General features: G+C 40.0%; 1 protein-coding gene across 1 annotated transcript; it reads right to left on the minus strand.

The window, feature by feature from the left end:
* Window positions 1-1,023: 1,023 nt before the first annotated feature.
* Window positions 1,024-10,566, minus strand: LOC149299097 (beta,beta-carotene 15,15'-dioxygenase-like). Its single transcript, XM_089486585.1, has 11 exons — window positions 10,470-10,566; window positions 7,940-8,068; window positions 7,283-7,412; window positions 6,453-6,600; window positions 5,779-5,926; window positions 5,405-5,625; window positions 4,510-4,767; window positions 3,724-3,829; window positions 3,014-3,108; window positions 2,032-2,143; window positions 1,024-1,187 (listed from the first exon to the last, which is right to left on the minus strand). The coding sequence occupies exons 1-11, from the start codon at window positions 10,564-10,566 to the stop codon at window positions 1,024-1,026; spliced, it is 1,608 nt and encodes a 535-aa protein (XP_089342711.1).
* Between the last annotated feature and the right edge of the window lie 4,653 nt (window positions 10,567-15,219).

Here is a 15,219-nt window from a genome sequence, read left to right on the forward strand (position 1 = left end):
ACCACTTGGGATGTACGCTAAATAATCTCAATGCATCTATGGGCAAAAACAAGAACTAAACCGAGTAATGTCACCGGTACTTCTAACCTCCCCGTGTTCTTCAGTCTCATTAGCTCGAGTGCTTAGACCCCTGGAAGGACCATTCTTGGGGTTTATGTATTTGATGTGTATTGGACATGATCTATATCTTATTTAAATCACACCATCATTTGCATAGGTAAGCGCACCATTCTAATTACAGAAACATGATTAATGTATAGCAGTGTTTCCTTGTTCCTTTTCAGAGCAGTGAATCTTTGAAATGCATACTGCGCTCCATGAAAATCAGAAGGAAAATACAGAGAATTTGACTATGGATCCCTTTGATCAGATGGTCTTCCCCATGTAAAGACTCAAACTCAGCCCTTGGTATCATCTTGCAGGTTCCCTCGCTGTATTTCCCTCTACCACAACTGCTTGAAGAATTACTATGGGTGTCTCTTCAAATTTGTAATGTAATTCTGTCGACTGTGGTGTTTGTGATCTGAATTCCATATTTCTTTATAACGACACTCGTCATAAGTGAGGGGAATGGGATCTGCTGGTATTAGACCCATTGCCCGCAGTTACAGGTATTTCATGTTAATGGCAGTAAAATACATATGATCTACCCGTTCAGAGCGTGTTCTTATTTTTTTTTTTCACTTTTTTTGCACGGAATGCTTAGAACTACAAATTCCTTAACTTCTGAACTGCATCTGAATATTTCCCTTATTGCCCTAAGATATTTTTACGTGGCTTTCGCCTGTAGCCTGTTGTGGTCTGAACCAAACTTTTTTTTCCAGTTAATGGAATTACAATAATTATTAGATCTGTCCTTGTGCTGTTTTGATAACGGGACGGCTCTCAGTGGTCTGAAGCTGTCATTCTGTTTTGAGGTATCCATGTAACAGTAACGGAAGACAGGAGTAGAATTGATTAGAGAGACTTCAGGGTTTATGGCCAACCTGTCGAATTAAGTGCTGCTTTATCTCAAAATGTAGGTCACTCTGATGAATTATTTTCCGGTATGAAGATTCCATGCAGGTCGAGGTGGATGCTGGCATCGACACTAGCACGTCCCAACTCCTTGAATGTTTTTGCATCCAGTATAAGCAGGTAAGGGGACTTGTTTGGGTCAGTTGACACAATGGAAGACAGTATAACTCCTACGATTTTGGGAGCAAAAAAAATAAAATTAAAACTATTCTTTAGCAGAATATATAGACTGATTATTATGTCATCAATTCACCGATTTATTTTATATTTTAGTTATTCTGTATTGACTGGTACACATGTACATAACACTTGATAGCACATTGTTTTGTCCTTTGGTTATCCTAATCAGCACTGATTGGGCTGATGTTCATGCGGTGTCCGAGGCAGATCAGTAGGCATAAGTCAGTTTAATGTGTGCTAACAGGTACAATGCTAGTTGGTAGGCCAGGGTTTTCCTTCTGATCAGGTGCTACTGTGTACGACCACCGGCTGGATATGCTGCGTGACCATTAAAAACCTAAAAAACATGCATCCCTCATATCTAGCTGTTGACTATACTTAACTTCATTGGTGGCCACCGGCCTTAAAGTGCCAGTGGGCCTCATCGTCCCCGATCCTGTTTCCACCTACAGGTTCTATAAACCTCTGGAAAAGGATCATGGGACAGTCGTAGCTGAACATGTTTGGTGCAGAGAAAATAACCCCTAGGCTCATGACCTGTTTAATGAAGCCATGTCTGCTTTACGGGAAGGCTGTATTTGAACCAGTCCTTATTCAACCACTGGAATGCGTGGGATCATTGCTCAACACTTTGCACTTTCTTATACATTACTTTAGCTTCTCCTTAATAGTTCTGATAATGATAGTGCTCATTGATTCTTGCATTCATATTGTTATGAAGCACAGGTTGTCACCCATGGATATGGGCCAAATAAGACTCTGTAAAGTCTTAATAATCTCTGAAGCCTCTTTTGTAAATCTCCGACCGTGAGCTCTCAAAACAAAGGCAGTTACCGTCATCTTCTTCTTTGGCATCTGGGTGCGGTATAAACAGAGGCTCAGCAGGCCAGCACATGTCCTCAGTCCAGACCAGCATGTCCTTTGTTACAGTATCAAATTTCACAATCTAAATTAAACACAAACTTTCACTAATCAAATAAAATGAAAACGCTTTAGCCTGTCCAAGGAAATTTCATGCCTTATGTAAATACATGTGGATACATAAATATACACGACTTTCCTGTTTGATGTTAAATGGAAACTTAAAGTAGACCTACAAACAGTTCAGCTGACACCCAAACAAAGAACATTACCCCAGCTTACAGCAAATCCTGCATTTATTTTATGGGTAGGCAAAGCTCTCTAGAGTCGGCATTTGGTCTTCCATTATGGACCATTTAAAGAGTAAGTCACAATCTTTTTACTAGAATCAGTGAAGCAAATAAACTTGTTTGACTGATTCCTGTCTTTCATGTAGAACCTCTTGGCATCTGTATATCAGAATCCAAGATAATACTATAGACCTGTTAAGGTCTTCACATCAGGAAAAACAGGCAGACTAGACGGACCAAATGGGTCTTATATGCCATCACATTCTATGCTTCTATCCGCTCAGGTATTGAAAGTGTGGTTTTATTACCAATCTTTAGGAACGGGGTAACCCAGCCGCGGCCATGGAACTCTGGTCCGGCTACCGCGCAAACTATTCCCGGGGAAGTTGCCAACACTGCCGCTCAGGGTCCCGACGTCAGATCACGTCGCTTTTTGGACCATAACATCTACAGACCCTGAGCTCTCCAATGGTACCCCGGGATTGACGCTGCTCCCTCGGGATCACCCCAAAATAGTGACTCTTTGTCGGGTGGGCATTGCTGGCCATAGAAATGTATGGCGGCGCCGGGCCGTCTGGGAGGTGATGAGTTTATATCTTTAAAAAGGCAGAATGCCTGTTATTGCATCGTAAGGATCGGTATGATTCAGATAAAAGAACTTGTACCTTGGTGGGAATCGGCCTCCATTCGACATGTGACGCATACACATATCTGTATTTTTTGGCATTGTAATTGTAGTTGATCCTCGGCAGCTCGATTCCTAAAAAAAATAAAGATGCACACATTTTTTGGTCTCACGTGCATAATGTACGGAACCAAAGTTATTTTATTAACCCACAAATTAAACTGTGTATAATGAGCATCTAAACAAACATTCAAAACATTAGAATTTTAAAATAAGTTTAATTTTAAAAATATTTAATTTCAATTTAAATGCCCAGATTTTAAGCCCTCAGAAGGTATTTAATTTAGAATCTACTAAACAAGAGGCAAATATATTTAAATGTAAGGGGCAACATTACTTGCTGTATATTATTACACTACCTTATTGGTTTCAGTGAGCGGGAAACCAGAACAGCAGCTATCAAAATGGGGCTTGAACTGCTTCTGTAGCCGAGAGGTATATAGCATGTTCCTTGCCTAAACAACCCTTTATGTAGGGTAGATTACTGGGCTTTCACAGATTGGAGAGATTTCAGGTTAAAAGGACACTCCATATAATAGACGCTTTGTATATCTCTTTAAAGTCACTTTCTTATGTCCGGACTCGGCAGGGAGGAAACTAGAGGGTGGCCATGACTTCCTTTTTGTCACTTATGAACTGTGCATTATGGTCGAAACTTTGTACCGTTGATAAGCTATACATGCACCTTACCTTCACATAAGAGTTCCGGATGGCAGGATATATTTCCGTCTTTATCTTTTGCTGCACTTGCGGTTGTCGATGGAAGTTTCACCAGATTGGCTCCTTCTTCTGAATTCTTAAAACATCACAGAAGTACAATTATATTACAATTAGACATATAATATGACATCATATTTTATAATATTCTCAACATTGTTCCCAAAGGACCCTCATAGCGCATGGTTCAGTATAAGCACACAGATGGGGAAATCAGTGTCTGCTGATTAAGAGCTATCTGATCTTATGGGGAAAACACAGATCCTGCATCGTCAAGGGAGAACGTTAATACATTCTGATTTAATCATGTGAATGCAAGGGGCCTGCTTAGAATTATTTTAGAGGAGACAGAGAATGAGGCATCGCTTAGTGTGACTGCATCTACCACTTTTTACAGGACACATATACATTTCATATGTTCCAAACCAATACATGTGCTGCCCTCTGCAGTATATAGGTTGCATGCATGCACTTACAGAAAGAATACGCTCATGTATACCTCTGTACAGCAGGGGAGCGGTTTTCATGACATCACATGAGAACATAAGTACAAACAATAAGAGCACAGCGGAATTTGATGGCAATATGTAATAAGTAATAATAATTCTTTTATCATGTTACAATGGGTTATACGTGGTACAGATAATGATACAGAACACTGTACCCCTACTCTTATGTTTGCCTCTGCAGCCGGTTGATACATAAAACATATAGGATTTATTTCTAGAATTTACAAGACATTGGCTTTCCTGGACTGACCTTGTCTGGCTGCAGTGGAATAACATAGCGCATGCAGGTAGGTATCGAGGTCAGCACAGTGTCTTCGGATAGACCCTTCTTTATATTTGCCATATAAAACATATCATACAAGCTGTTGTCCTTGTAAGTGACGATATCAAATACTACATGCCCGTCTTCTTCGTATGCGTTGGCGTGGTGGTAAGCCACCAGGGCGTCTGTGTAAAACTTCTGGGCCACTTGCTTTTTACTTCTTTTATCGATAATGTGAATCCATGTCTAAGAATGATTACAAAACAGATCATTTTAATTATGTTTCCAATTTATTGACATTTATTTTATGTTGTAGAATAGAAGCTGGCATATATTTGATACTTTGATGCATCAAAGATGTCAGGTAAGCAATGCCTTGGAAAAGCAAAGTGCGGAACTCAAAGTTTTAAATCCCCATATAATTTGACCCATGATCTGGGTCCAAAAGAGTTACCGATGTTTCTAAGGGTTTCGATTTGTATACGGGTGGGAGTAATGGCACCCACTGAAAATACATAAATTATACGCAAATTATATATGCGAGGCTATGAAATGATTTCTGCTGGAGACAAGTGCTTATTCCAAAGGCGAGCAATTTCTTCCTAGAGTACATCAGACTTACAGTTCCTCTATATAAATAATTTTCAATGTAGGAACGTGCCAGTGGAGCTTAATTTTTGGGACCTTAAATATATGCATAGCGTTCTAGAGAACATGATGTTTATAATGAAGATGTCCCTCATCCGTGATGGCATATATTTTGAAAATACAGGGAGGCAACCCCATAGATCATTCCATGTAAATACTACACTGGGAACGTTCCATAGTTTAAAGGGGGCTTTCTGAGATTAGATTATGCAGAAAATCAAACAAGCTAAGGTACCTTCTCGTCTCCATGGAAGGCGATGCATGAAGCCCAGTTGACTCCTCTGAAGTAGGCTGTGGCCATTTTCATTATATCTAGCTTCAAGGGCTGCTCCAGAAACACGATGTAGTTTTCAGTCATTCCGAAGCTGTGATAATAACTGGGACTCAGCATTCGATGAGCAGGAATGGAGCAGAGAACTTCTGCATTTTTCAGCGGAGACTTCTTTTTCTCTGTGTCTAGTGGAACAAGGACAGATTGCAGTTTATGGATTGTGAGGATTTGTAGAACGTCATATACTTTGTTTCCCAAAATGGCACGCTGTTAGCCTCTGAAGGGAATTATAGTATCATAACACTTGTTGAATGGGGATAACTTTACATCTTTCTTACCTATATTAGCAGGAGGAACCTTAAAAACCATATACTTTGTCTTCCCTTTATCACCGATGGAGGTGCCCATGTTTATGGTATTTCCAGCATTGTCGTAATGGGGGTGTGAAGTGGCCAGGTTTACGGTTACATATTTCATGTAGTCTACCTGCGAAAAACAAAACCAGGGAAATTTGGCTCTAACATACTTTGCTATTATGACCATACTTAGTACTGCATTGTTCCAACTATGAACAACTCAACATTTGGTGCAAAGAGCATGCATGAAGAATGGGGCGAGAAGACAGCATTCGTTTGGTAAATGTCTGATATCTCTCTTTATCCCTTTTTTCCTGTAAGTTTTTATCCTAAACTGACTCTAAGCTTGGGACACACATGCACACATATTTTGTTGCTATACCCCATTTGGCATGGAAGGTCTACGTAAATGAACAATCCAGGGGGCAGGAAACATTGACCTTAAACCTTGAACATTCAGTGTTTGTCAAACAGAGGAGTAGGTGAAACTTCCACAAAATCTACAAATCATAACATCTTCAAGCGCAACCACATACATTTTGATTATATTTTTTAATTGTATTTTAAGTTTGAATTATCTCCCTGATCTTTCATATTATTTTCAATTATATTACTTTATTTGTGATTATAACTATGCGTCTCCAGATAACTTTTACCTTTTCTAGCGTCTCCAGGGTCTCAGGATCAATCTTCCTGATGAAGTTGGTTTCAGAGGAAGCATAGAAATCCTCCCCATAGTTTATGATATTGATTAGGCAGTTGTCTGTGAACTCGGGCACCATATGCGACAGGTATGTGAAGGCTCTGCAACAAACATCCGTTCAATAGTTTCAATCACAAAGCTTCCAGCAATCATAGAATTACTCTTTGTATTAATGCGATAGTTGAGTCAAGACGTGTCTATTAGCAATTAGGCTGTAGAGAGGCACGGGGGGGCTGGTGCCTTCTTGCCCAGGGAGCAGGTAAAGCTGAGTGGCCCCCAGCTCCTTCCCAAGCCCCTGGCAACTAACATACACACTAGCACACATACACACTAAAACATGCTCACTATCGCACCCTTACCTTGCCCTAGCTTTATAGCTGCTCCCCAGGGCAGCCCTCCCTTGCTGAGAGGGCACGTTTGAGCTCAATTACATAGAATTATAATGTGAGGCATTTCCTAGGGCATAAAGAGATCATCCACCGGTTGAGTCCAGAGAAGACACGAGTGACCACAGAGAGCACCATAAGGAAGCTTCCATTGCGTGTAATTTTACTGCAATTGGCCATTTTAAGTTGTCACAGCACAGCGCAGTTAGATATTTGGAAAGTTTTGATCATCTTGCTGCCAAATACAGGTGAGAATTAAAAATATGTAGCTAACCATTACCCCCCACCTTAAGTTAGAAAGGGAAAAACGTAAATAATGTAAATAAAATTATGTTTAAAACGGTGCACAGCTAATCCCGAGAAGTCAGTCCAAATAATGGCAGGGCAACAGACTTACTTGGAGAAGATATTTTTGCAGGGGTCTGGATAAGCCATGGTCCCAAATTCTGAAACCACTATTCTATTGGCCTCCATATTGGAGGTGAAGGTGTCGCTGCGCAGGAATCTACTTCTGTAGTAAACTTCACCTGTCAATAAGTAAACCAGAGATTGGGTTTGGATCAACTGTACTCAGTTTACTTGTCCCTTTTTTACTGGTATAGTAAACTCAATAATAGTTTCTATATTATGATGTTATAGTATACAATTTCATATTGTGACATATATTTGTGACATCACCAAACGGTCTCATCTGCAAATCAGCGTTTCTTCATTGAAGTAGTTAATTTGTAAATGTGACTACATAGTTATATCAGAAGGATCTCTTTTTTTCACTTCTCATCGGTTTGTTGAGATTTTTTTATAATAATGAATTCGGGGTGGGGGGGGATCTATATAACTGGGGGTCCATGATTTCTTAATGGCCTGCAACCTGCAGGAAAAGGTAGGATCTGTTGCATCACACGGTTCATCTAATGGCGTCTACTGCCCTACCAATGTTTAACAGCATTAAGTCCCTATCTTAATGTGGAATGACGAGGAAATAGAAGATTCTATCTCAATAGATAACGTAATGGTCCTAGGAATTAGAAGCTCTAGAAATACAAACACGTACCGTCTTTAAAAGTGAAGCTGTGCAATAAAGCAAGTCCATCGAACCAGTGGTTGTACGACATTTCCCCAACAGCATGTTTTCCTGGACCGTTACGAAGAAGAGTTCCCTTCAACCATTTTGGTATCTGGCCTGGTACAGGAGTAAACATGTAAATCAGCTTTAATATAGAAAAATTGAATTTACCGGCAGATAAGACCCATTCGGCCCCATCTAGTCTCAAGCCTTATTCAGTCGTAGGTCTTGGATTCAGGAGCCATATGCCTATCCATGCATGTTTACATTGCCTCTGCATCTGCCACTCCTGGGAGGTTATTCCACCCTCGCAGTAGAATTAAATAATTTCAATTATGGGGCATAAATTAAGGTTAGGCCTGATTTAGAAAATCAATATTTTTTTTTTTTTATCAAAGCATATGTAGCGTTTAATTGGAATTAAACATTGTAATAAAATGTGGTTTCATGTTTCTCCTATTAGCTAATATGTTCTGCAGCTGCAAAGTTGTTTTCCAATGTAAACTGTACCCTTGGTTTAGTAAGCCCTTGTCCTTACGTTACCAGCAATAAAAAAAGAGCATCAAACAAACACACACTGGCGTACACACACACACACACACACACACACACACACACAGCGCTAACCCAGGTAATAGAAAACAAGAATTAACTACAATGCAAGGTAGATGCCAAATGGGAAATTCCAGTCCCCGCAACAAACAGTCCAACGTCTGATAAAGGCAGCAATCACATATGTATATATATATATATATATATATCAAGGAAAATAAGTCTCCCAGTAAAACATACATGATGGTCAAACTGACGTTTACCCAACACAGAGAGTCTTGGGACATATTTGTCCACCAGAGAACCTCTAGTATCAATATGTTACTCGACAAGGACTCCCGTACCCTTAACACTTAGGAGTCACATATACTATGACTCTCCATGACCTCCTCAAAGATCGCTATCAGGTATACATATACAGGCTGAGAAAGTTTGCCGTGCCCTATGGAAGCATGTATATGTATAAATATTTAAAGTAGATAAGAACTCTTCATTCAATAAGGCGAGATAATAAGCAAGGGATTTATCAAACCATCTCTGGTGATAAAAGGGTCAGAGATGACCTTGGTTCCAAAAGTGATAGTATTACGGAGCGTGTAATGTTCTTCACCTGTACCGCGACGATGTGATATAGCGTCTCCCTATAGAAAGATAGTGACGAGAGATTTCCACGATAAGGTTTATTGTGTTCAGCCTGTATTTTACCTTCACCGACATAACTCCCAATAATATCACTAAAGCCAATTAATACATTGATTGTACATTAGTGCATCGTTACACTAGAAAACCTTTTTATCTACACATTGCTAGCAAAGATACAAAGATTTAACAACTGGGAATTACACCGCTCTAAGCTTTACATTACATTTATTTATATAGCACCAGCAGATTCCATAGGGTTGTTGCAATAATGGACAGTTAAAATATACAAAATTGTCAATAACACAAAAACACTAAGGCAGGCCCTGACATCTACGGGACAAGAGGAGCATGTTAAGGTGAGGGGCATGCTTGGCCCATGTGCCTCCATACCCTTTCAGAAGCGGTGCAGAACTTCGGACTCCCTGGTTAGGCTTCCGCATTAAGACATACTGGTACAGAAGGTGGAGATGGTCTGAAGCTTGCAATCTATTAGCTTTAAGAGATAACTTATGTACTTGGGAAAGAGTAATTGAAAAAATACTTTCAGCATAACTTTTTTATGGCAAACAACAGGAAAATAACCACGAAAGCATAAATGCCATTTCCGCAGTGACGCGGAATTAATTTGACCAGGGTCACAAGAGGATGACACAGGCTTTGAATGGGCTTAGTGAGTGGTTCATTGTTGTGTTTTTTTTCCCTTTTCAATAATAAATCAACCCCTCCAATTAAAAGAATTTAAATCACTGGACAGCAAAGACAGAGCACTGGACGTGCAAAGCAAAAAATTGTATAATTGTGTTCGCACGACTAGCACGTTTCTACGCATTTTTTTTTAGAAGAAAACTTTTATAGATTATGTTTTTTTTGAAGTTTGTAAGTGTTTTGGAAGACCAATATCTAAAATCTTTAACTTTAATGCATGTAAAGCATGACTATGTTACTTAAGTTAAGCTTGACTGTGTTACTTAAGTTAAGCAGGACTATGTTACTTAAACATGATATAAACATAACAAAAATGAATAAGAGCAACAATGTGCATTTACTTAACTTCTCAATGTCCCTCTTTATCTGCATCATCTAGTAAATGATTGGAACTTTCAATGCGCCTGAAGTTCTTAATGTGATGAATACTGTGTTTTCCACCTTTTTTTCCACATTTTTTTAAAATGCTTCTATATATCTCCCCTATTTTATTTATTTGGGTGGTCTTGATTGGGGTTGTCATCCACAGCAGCTTCAGAACTAGTAGGGCTGGAACCTAAAATAACAGGGGTTAACTGTCCAGGAATGGCTACGCCAAGGAGGCAGAATATATTCTTACCTTGCACTTTTGCTTTTGTTGGCTCAGGACACTCATCACGGTCTTTACAGAACACAATATTTACAACCGAGTCCACTAGACTATTGTTACTGTCCATGGCTGGTACGGCGTAGCGAGGACGGTTCGTCTATCCCCTTATTTCCTCCCCAGGTTATATATAGAGATGTCTTGGTCAAAGTGCAGGCTTTAGACGGTGGTGTGTTTATAGCTGCACAATGGACTACTCCCCCGACATACACACCCACACACTCTCCCTCCTCCTCTGCAGCAGAACCAAGGAGATTATCTCTCTTCTGCCTTATTGTATGTAAGGGGAGCAACAAAAAAAGGACAGCTTGGCCGTTACCTCTGGGGGGACCACTTCGTAGCTTTTCCCGGGTGTTTTTAGCCCATGATTACCATGAAAAGAATGAGAGTTTTAATTCAGTGGCACCTGCTTGACCACATGCTGCTCCACCACGTCAACTAGATGGGGGTCACGTTGTATAATTGTTATCATTAGAAAGAAAAACTGGGCAACGAGGGTCCTACAACTGAGTTGTAAGATTTAACATTTAATATTCCCACTATGACAGGCCAACCCAGGATAGCTTCTTTTGCGCGAAAAACACCAAGGGCTAGTTAATGCGGTCAAATGATCGTAGAGGTTTAAAATGCATTATACAGGGCCGACACAGCCGTCCTTTGAGACGAAACGTGTTAGGGTTGGCCCTCTATCATGCAAAGTCAGGTTGATGAGATTAAATGTTTCATCTCACATCAGTGAGATGCAAATTCACAAATTGTTTGGTCATAAATTTGGTCTAAAATATCGTCTATCTACTAAATATCTATATATTGATTTTTCTTGCAGAAACAATGGATAAGTGCCAAAAACCACTCAAAGTCATGGTTTGCTAGCTTCTGATGAGCAGCTGCAAATGCATGCAATGGAGTCGCCAAGTCGTGCAAGCAGGTCCATACATAACGGCCAACCGCGTGCTTTAAGATCTGGAAGCCACAGTCGGTATACAGGTGCCTTCATCTCTCAGGGTACGTACCATCTTACTTTTGTGCAATGTGGGATAGAGAAGACCCATTCCTGACGTTAAGGTCCAAACCTTAATCAGTCGTTGGTCTTGTCTTAGATTCAGGAGCCATATGCCTGTCTCATGCATGTTTAGATGATGACCTCTTGTAACATTTCCCCTCCTGTACTTTGTTAAATCCCTTTAAATGCTGTTTCCCTTTAATGATTTTCTGTAGCCTGCTTTTCTGTTCTCTGCCCCTTCACACACATGCGATACAGCAGTTCACATGAACATACTTCCTCCGTGGTTATTCCCAGCAAGGACAAAACATCTCACGAGGAGCTTTCATAATCGATGGAAGTCATTTAAAATAGTAATACATTTTCATTAGATATAAACAAGAATTTATTCTATTTTTTTCTTTACCTAATTTTTCTTTAGCTCTCTTATGTGTTGTAGAATTATATCTATCTGCATCTAAGCAACTTTACAGTATTACACCATTGGAAGGTACCGAATTTTCCTCTGGATGCTACATGGTTAATAAACTTTCATTACTCTTCTTTAGAACAGACTGATGTGTTTCTTTGTAACAACGATGAAAGGCGTCCTACTAGTCAAATATCTGTGTTTGGAGCTCTACCGAATCCCAATAGGTTGGGATTTCATAGAACACCTTCTGAACTAGACTGATCTACCGACAATAATTACCTTATATACCTGATACGATAGTCAGCTCCAGCCAGAAACCAGAAAAATACTGGTGGAACCTAAAAAAAAACTATATGTGGATAACGTTTCTGCAACTTACTGTACCGACATGAACGCTGAAAAGGTTAAAATCCAATAATTTATTTTATTATGATTTTTTTTTTAATTCAGCATACGCATGGAAGGCATTCATTTGTAAAATAAAGTATATCCATGCCAAGAATATGCAACGCGTTGGTCGGTGGATGTAATTTTGTTGGTAGAGAGTAATTCTTCCCCGCCTCGGTATGTATATTTTACATTTTTAAAGATATGTTCATTTAAATGTCCAAAAGGGTAATAAAAGGGTCTATGAAAAGTGACCCACAGTGAAATCCATGCTAATCTTCTTTTCATGTTAATAACGTGTAACAATAAATCTCTCCTTTTATAATCTGTCTCTGGAATTAGTCCTTAATCAGGTCATTTTACAAAAGAGGTTCTCAGTTGTTTTTAGACCTAGGATTCACATTTCGTCTTAAGTGGTAATTGGCCTAATTCACATGATTTCGGTTCTCCTATGGTTAGTCCAAATCCTGCTCATAATGGGAACGGTACTGTGAATAGCTACAAGTAATTAAAAAACACAAGTTAAATGCTACGGCCTATGCCATGTGCAAGCCTAGAGTGGCCATCTAACACGCCGGGCAAAAGCCGGGTGGGCTGCTGGCCAATAGTGCCACATACACTTAGTGTGCAGCCACGCATTTTTTAGCCATCGGCCACACTTATGTCATTAAGCGGTCGCTGGCCTTAAAGTGCCAGGGCCCCCCGGCATCACCAGTCTGGCCCTGGACATGTTTTAGGACTTACCGTCTCTAGGATTTTGGATTTAGGTGGGGTTGGTGCATAGGCTGGTATCTGTGGGATTCTGGTATACAAGATTTACCTCTATCCTACCCTAGGCTACCCCAACTGGAAACCTAGACTTAGATTATAGCCACGAAATTGAAAATGACTTGGTGAAATAATTGCTTATGAAAGGAAAGGCACGCAATTTGCATGTACGGAATGTTTATCTATGAAGTTTACAGCCTGTATCAACCTGGAAGAGATGAAGCAAAGTCTAATTGTCATCTTGGTTAAATATTTCTATGTGGACGTGATCAATCTTATCATTATTAGCTCTCAAAGGCATATGAGGACTGTTTATTGGTGTGAACAGGATACAAGCGGACAAGTGGAGCAAAGGTTATAAAAAGATGACATTAACGAATTACAAACCAGAAGTAAAGTGAATGAATGACTTGTTTGCCCAGAGCTAATTACTAGAACAAATCGTAGCATATAAAGCCAATTACTAACAGGTACATCAAGCTGGAGGTATAGGTACCATGACCTGTAACAGCCAACATGTAGCTGTCCAATGTATATTACCCCGATATTATCCTAATATAGGTTGCAGATCATATCCTACCATATTCTACCTTGCATTATGTGGGAATTCTGCAGCTGTAGGGCCGCTGTCATTATGCCAAGTAAGAAAAGTTGGCCAACTCCTGACTTGAGTTTATTTGAAAGCATTAACCATGAAATGCTATCTGTGCATGAGGACATATCATAAGCCAATAAAAACAACATATCTTGTGTTTCCAATTAAGATTGTCATCTAAATTGTACCAATTACAAATTAGCTTTAGAGATAAAACAAAAACATAATTACAGATAGCATATAGAAACTGATAATACTTGTTTATAGAGCCATAAATGTTCAAAGAACAATCTGAATTTCTGACGCAATTATTCAGTTATAATATATATATATATATATATATATATATATATAGTGACAAACCTAATCCCGATGATGTAGATATATTTGGGATATTTGGCACTACACAATAATTAAGGGAAGCACACTGAGTGCTGAAGCACTGACTACCTGGTAACTAGCCACTGGTGAGCCTAGTTACCCCACTCCCTGCAGCTCTGTACAACACAAAACCCCAGCCTGGATTCTACCAGATACTCCACCCCAGGGACCCAAAATGCACACTTTATTAAGTAGGGTACCTAATGGGGGCAGAGGGTTGGTCAGTCCCAAGTGCCTCTCTTCCAGGGAGGTGCCACCAGGGCTGGCCCCAGGTATGCTCCTCTCCAGAGATTAACTATATTGTCTCTCACTGGCACTCCCTCTCACACACCCAAAAGGAGCGCAAGGTCTTTTCATATAGACATCCGTATCCTCCTACTTCACAATGTGCGCTGGCTACTGATGATTTCATATCCCGGCACTCATCACTAAAGCCGTGCCATCACTAGATCGGGTTGCGATGTCAACGCAGAAGAAGACAGAAGAAAGAAGAGAGGGAAGAAGAAGAGAAGCTGCATCAAGAAAGACAAGGACATGGGAAAGGGAGAGTGTAAATGTGTGAGAAAGCGTCAGTGTGTTGGGAGTTATGCTGTACCACGTTATTGTCTGGCTCAATATATAGTGATGGGAGTTATGGTGTAGAACCATCAGTCCCTGGCTCAGTATATAGTGATGAGAGCTATGTTGTACCACTGTCAATGTCTGGCTCATTATATATAGATAAGAGTATCAATAAATAAGTACAGTTACCTGTGTTTGTGTGAGCATGGATGTGTGTGAGCATGGATTTGTATGTGGGTATGAGCATGGGGTGTAAGGGTGTGTTAGTATGTGTGTGCATATCGGAAAGTGGGAGTGTATACGTATTTACAAATGTGAGAGCGTGTGTAAAAATGTGTGCCAGTGAGTATGTAAGTTGACAACTGACAACACATCACAAAAGAACATCTCCTTAACAACAACTGATGTTCCTGGCATGTCATGAAAAAATCCCCTTTAGGACAATTGATGTGTCTGGCATGTCATGGGGATAAAGGAGCTTAGAAAGTGATCAAATGATATTTGCTCAGCCGGTGTTGCTGCAATGCCTTGATATCGAGGCATTCAGCAACACCAAAAAAAAATTGCCATATTAAAAGACGATATCCCGGCGCCCTGCTGCTCAGCCGGTCGAGGC

Source organism: Sceloporus occidentalis, unplaced genomic scaffold (assembly GCF_023333645.1).
Source record: "Sceloporus occidentalis isolate IW3139 unplaced genomic scaffold, rSceOcc1.0.p SCAF_29, whole genome shotgun sequence".
Taxonomy (NCBI): Eukaryota; Metazoa; Chordata; class Lepidosauria; order Squamata; family Phrynosomatidae; genus Sceloporus; species Sceloporus occidentalis.

What these genes read in the sequence shown, in the direction of transcription:
- LOC149299097 (XM_089486585.1), bottom strand. Translation starts at nt 10,566, where the DNA reads ATGGACAGTAACAATAGTCTAGTGGACTCGGTTGTAAATATTGTGTTC. An exon ending in AACAAAAGCAAAAGTGCAAG is followed by an intron (nt 8,069 to 10,469) that starts GTAAGAATATAT and finishes CTCCTGTACCAG; the next exon opens with GCCAGATACCAAAATGGTTG. An exon ending in TGCAAAAATATCTTCTCCAA is followed by an intron (nt 6,601 to 7,282) that starts GTAAGTCTGTTG and finishes TGTTTGTTGCAG; the next exon opens with AGCCTTCACATACCTGTCGC.